Source organism: Leptonotus elevatus, chromosome 1 (assembly GCF_054856555.1).
Source record: "Leptonotus elevatus isolate MCC_2025b chromosome 1, RoL_Lele_1.0, whole genome shotgun sequence".
Classification (NCBI taxonomy): Eukaryota; Metazoa; Chordata; class Actinopteri; order Syngnathiformes; family Syngnathidae; genus Leptonotus; species Leptonotus elevatus.
The window spans coordinates 41,151,912-41,156,901 of NC_141239.1; the positions used below are offsets into that span (position 1 = coordinate 41,151,912).

General features: G+C 41.8%; 2 protein-coding genes across 6 annotated transcripts in view; one reads left to right on the forward strand and one right to left on the reverse strand.

Moving 5' to 3' along the window:
* Positions 1-1,610, forward strand: part of strada (STE20 related adaptor alpha) — a 10,805-nt gene extending 9,195 nt beyond the window's left edge. For 2 of the 5 annotated variants that reach the window (XM_086058746.1, XM_086058736.1), the window contains one exon: positions 458-1,607. In XM_086058746.1, coding sequence (XP_085914872.1) covers positions 458-613 — 156 coding nt within the window. In that variant the 3' untranslated portion in view covers positions 614-1,607. Of the gene's footprint in view, positions 1-457 lie in introns of all 5 variants that reach the window. The other 3 variants (XM_086058764.1, XM_086058754.1, XM_086058725.1) reach the window with 2 other exon arrangements.
* Positions 853-4,707, reverse strand: rnf113a (ring finger protein 113A). Its single transcript, XM_086058778.1, has 10 exons — positions 4,370-4,707; positions 4,199-4,278; positions 3,757-3,855; positions 3,525-3,632; positions 3,269-3,378; positions 2,604-2,710; positions 2,438-2,527; positions 2,208-2,301; positions 2,024-2,130; positions 853-996 (listed from the first exon to the last, which is right to left on the reverse strand). Exons 1-10 carry the CDS (start codon positions 4,473-4,475, stop codon positions 926-928), a joined length of 972 nt encoding a protein of 323 aa, XP_085914904.1. The 5' UTR covers positions 4,476-4,707; the 3' UTR covers positions 853-925.
* Between the last annotated feature and the right edge of the window lie 283 nt (positions 4,708-4,990).

Sequence of the window (4,990 nt, forward strand, 5' to 3'; positions counted from 1 at the left end):
TTGGTCAGTGGTTGAAAGGCACAAAAGCAGGTTTAAGGGCTGGAAGGATGTAAATATGCATGAATTGGAAAAAAAACAGTTGTGAAGGAAGACGGGAATGAATGAAGGCAGGAAAGTAGGTAAAATGAAGGAAGAATGTGAATGCATGAATAAACAACGGTGTGATAGAAGGTAGGCAGGAGGTAGGGATAAATGAAAAGTAAGTGCAATGAAAGGAAGGCAGATAAGCAGGTTCAGGTGGAAGAAGGAAGGATTTAATGGTGTATGATTAAAAACAGGTGTGAGGGAATGTAGGAAAGCAGAAAAGTAGATTTTCGTGAAGACTGTAAGGATGCATGAATAAAAATAGTGTGACATAAAAGAGGGAATGAATAGATGACGTTAAAGCAACAGAATGTAATGATGCAGGTTTTGTCCCACCCCGTATTAACGGTGATTGTGTGCCCGCGTCTCTCAGATCAAGCGGCGTCCCTCCGAGGTGCTTCCGGAGCTCCTGAAGCCTGCGTCGTTCTTCGGTAGCGGCGAGAGCTCCCAGCCACCGCCCTCGCCGTCTAGGCTGGCCAGTCTGGAGTCGGGCCTCAGCCACCTGGACATGGACGACTGGGACTTCTGACGTCAGCAGACGGGGACGAGCCGTGCCGAGTGTAAATAAATTGACATTGCTCTTTTTGGAGGTGGCGAGATGGCGGTTGCCGTTTTGCTTCCTTTGACTTCTTTTGCTGTTGTCTTAAAATGGCCTCCTCCTCTCAGGCTTTGTACAGAAGATGCTCTACCTCTCACTCATCACACACCTTTGCATGTTCCTTTACTGGTCCCTGTGCATGAATGTTACATTTGACAATAAAAGCGATGTTTACACTTGATAAAAAATAACTTTATTCACAATATACACAAAAACATTCCGGTGGTGGTGGTGGTGGAGATGTCAGTCGTCATCTTCGTCAGATGGCGGCAGGTCAGTTGCGGCTTTGCGTTTCTCTATCTTGGCCAGCAGGTCTGTAAGAAACATGAAGTATGAGCATGTGGTAGGTGATTAATTGATCTGTATTTATTTTTTTTGAGCAGCTTTAATAGTTTAACGCAGGTTCCTGCTCAAGTGCTTTGCATACACTAACAAAAGCACGCAGTCAGTGTTGCCAAAATGAGTGACTTTTCCAACTCCTCTACTGACTTTAATTCCTGCTAAGAATGGACAACATGAGCAGAATCATTTTCACTGTTTTGCATATGACAAGAAAAGAGCAGTGATATATCCACGTTGTAAACTTTTGACCTGAGGTCATATTTCTTTCCAAGCAGCTGATATTTTGCCAAGTTGGCACATTCATGAAATAACATGTACAACGTTCAATCATTTATGTTTTTTCTTTACATATACAGTGGTACTTTGAAATACGAGTGACCAATTAACAATTTTTTCCGACATACAAACCGTTACTTGGCCGAGTAAAATTTTGAGGTGCGAGTGCTGTATGGTGGCAGTGAACTCAATTCACACGGCTCACATGTTTTCTGAGTTTGGTCATGTGACATTCGCAACACGAGCCCCAGGGCACTTTGAAGTATTATTACTATGTTTTCATAATGGCAATCTATTATTTGATCAAAAACCCATTGCAACATTTTTGTGGAACGGATTAATGGTATTTACAATAATTTCAATAGGGAAAGATGATTTAAGATACAAGTGTTTTGAGTTACAAGCGCAGTCATGGGACGAATGAACTTGTATCTCAAAGATCCACTGTACGTTAGGGCTAAAGTGACATTTTTTTCCTCCAGGAGGAAGCACTTGTTCTTCAAAGAAAATAAATAGATGTATTATTTTGATGGATGTTGATGCAAGGTAATGCAATATCAGGACAAATGTGGCAAAGGCAAGAAAGTGGAGGAGGGGCTTTCATATAAGTCAACGTGTTGGGGGGTAGATTAAAAAGGGAAATCTGATATTCGTGGGGGAAAAAACCCAGAGATTCTTTGAAGGCCAGGAATCCCAATGGTAGCACCGAGACGCAAGTCTCACCCTTGGCGGGGTTGAAGACACCGTTGGTCTGAGTGTTGCACACGTAGCAGCGCTTGGACTTGCGGTAGTGCAGGAGGGCGCAGGCCTCGCAGAAGTAATGGCGGCACCTGACAGGAGGTAGAAATGTGAGTTTGCAGTCGTGTATACACACACACAAACGATTCAAACCAAAATAGCTGCCTACTTTGTGACGATGGGATTCTTGTAGGACTCCCTGCAGATGAAACATTTAAATGGCAAGTCCTCCTCGTCGCTGCTCACCTCGTAGTTTTCATCATCTACAGTACAATGTTAGGTAAGAATAAAAAAATATTTTTCCCATTACAAATTATGCGACATGGATCGTGATCCTTTCATGATAATCGTGATATGACATTTTCCACTGGTCTCATCTCAAGGTGTGAGCAAGCTCACCATTGGCGCCGTATCTGCCCTCCTCTAGTTCCCTCTCGATCTGCCAGCCGTGTTTATAGTCGGATCGGTCGTGGAGGAACTTGCAGCTGTCTGACATAAGAACCGGAAGGTGTACTTAGCTTGTCTAATTATTTGATTGACGTTTCGATTATCTTCTCTTATTTACCTCCAAAACCACAGAATCCGGTCTCCTTGTAGTCCTTGCAGATGTCCGGCTGGTAGTCCCACCTGACCGTGGCTCGCAGGTGCTCCGGGGCTCGGATGGGTCCTTTCCTGTTTGTTGGGCCACAAATGAGCAATTGTAACACATTTGTCGATTTGTGGTAGGGCTGAGCGATTAGCCAGTTTGTGCTAACGGCTTTCGGAGTGCAAATCCCGCCCCTGCTGTAGTCACTAGAATAATGACTGGCAACATGGTTTGAGCAAGTTTTACAAAAGCAATGCCAGTGTTGCCAATCATGCTGAACATTGACAAAAACATGGCAAAAATAAATATGTATTTGCGCAAAAGCAATGATTTAATCACGTTGGAAAAATTCCAAGCCACAAAGATACTGCAGAGTTAATCTTGCCTCACTAGCCGAGCCATGTGGTTCAATTTATGATGTTGACGTTTTAAAATGTTTTACTAATACATTTACTTACTTTTTTGCAATAATATTCTATATACCACCACCAGGGTAAACACTGTATTCTGATAACTATTGTGTTAGTGGAAAAGTAAATAAGATGATTAAACCCATCCATTTGCACGGGTTGAATTGAAAAGCTTATTTTTGTGGGGAAAAAGATGTGAGATTTAATTCTGATTAGTGGTTGATGGTTACCTACCGGACCATACCGGAGGATGCGTTGCCCATGGCAGTATCTTTAGGTTTGATGAATTTCTGGTAGTTGTTAATGCCGCGGTAGATCTTATCATCCTCTTTGCCCGTCAGCTCCTGGAAGGGACCCAAGGGGGTTCATCCAACAGCAATCATGAGCAACATAGTCAGAATTTGATGATTCATCAAAAAAAAAAGAGAGAAAACTGTCCCATCCTTGGCTAACAAAAGTCAATGTCTGCACATTTAAACATGTGGTTTACCTCTTGGATTTTCTGGCTCCTCTCAAAAATGGCCTGAGCATCCTTGTCACGCTCTGTGTCTAGTTCGTACGTCGCTGTAGCGCCCATGTCATCTGGGCCCTCTGGTTTCTTTTTAAAGATGCACAGTGCAAATGAATTGGGTGATGCTACATTTAGATAATGAGTGGTGCATATTATACTATTGTAAATAATAGTCATGATGAAACACATAACAGTAATAATGACAACTCACTGCTGAGCGTGTGGACTTGTATGAAACGGTGATCTTCTTGTCCTTCTTTTCATCATCACTTTCACTGGAGGACGTAGCCTCTTTCTCCGCTTTCTTGGACTGGACACAAAGGACACATGAAGCTACTATCTGAGATTTATTTTATTTTTTTCATAATTCAAAATTGCTTTATAAAATTTCTTTTTCGCATCTATAAAGTAGGGCTGGGAAGTACAGTATGGTCTGAAAACCCACAAACATCCGATTTCTGATTTTAATAGAATTCCCACACAATTGACATTATGCAAATCAAGTTGTGCTTTTTGTTTGTAAACTAGCTGTTCTCAGTCATGTTGTTCGTGGAACCAGTGCACCTCAGCGAGGACGCACAAAATCGTCCTCACGAAAAAAACTAGAATAAATCCCCAGTCTTACTTATAAGTAATATTTTAAGATATGTTACCTTTTGAATCATCGGGTTTACTCGGGTTTCTTTCTTATTCTTTCTGACCACAGAGCTGAGCTCTTCATCACTGATCCCGTCTGAACATGGGATCGTAAAGTAGAAAACCATTCATTAGCATATTACAATAGGTCGGAAGCGTAACAATTTCATTTAAATCGGCACTGGTACCTTTATCACTGTCACTGGCCTTTCTTTTTCGTCCCGAAAATTTCTTCGTGGATTTTTTGAACAAGAAAGTGCAAGAGCCTGTTTTTGACTTGTCCGCCTCCGCCATCTTGTCCGCTCAGTTAGTAATCACGACCCAACTATTTCCCTACATCGCCCTCTACAGACCTGGAAGTATTGCCACTGAATTACTTCGATGAAAATGTGATTATCTTATAAAAAATAAAAGTCGGTAGACTTAAGGCTGCGCATTATCTACGATGTTTGACTAGTGCTTGTCAGTTTTTATTCATTGGTAAAATATTTAGCAGAAAGCACGCGAAGACGTAAAACCGGAAATACAGCGAGATTTCTTCGCGAGAGCACTAGCGCCCTCTACAAAGCCGGAAGTATAGTCACTGCCAATGAAAACATGAATACAAGGCGTAAACAAAATAAATTACCCTAATTTTGCCACGATTTCTATTTATAATAATAATAAGCTAAACGTTTTACACAACGGAAGTGAATGCATCTTTTCGCGTGGCGTGGAACCAGAACTATAGTACTGCACAGCGAACAACCAGCCAGAGCAAGTTCTCTTAGGACCGAAATTGTCATTGATCCTTTCATCCATCCATCCGT

Bases quoted from the DNA above. Each gene is read 5' to 3' on its own strand.
- rnf113a (XM_086058778.1), bottom strand. From the start codon at position 4,475: ATGGCGGAGGCGGACAAGTCAAAAACAGGCTCTTGCACTTTCTTGTTC. The intron at 3,379-3,524 runs GTAAACCACATG...GGTCCCTTCCAG, and splicing joins GGAGCCAGAAAATCCAAGAG to GAGCTGACGGGCAAAGAGGA. The intron at 2,131-2,207 runs GTAGGCAGCTAT...ACCTCCTGTCAG, and splicing joins AAGAATCCCATCGTCACAAA to GTGCCGCCATTACTTCTGCG.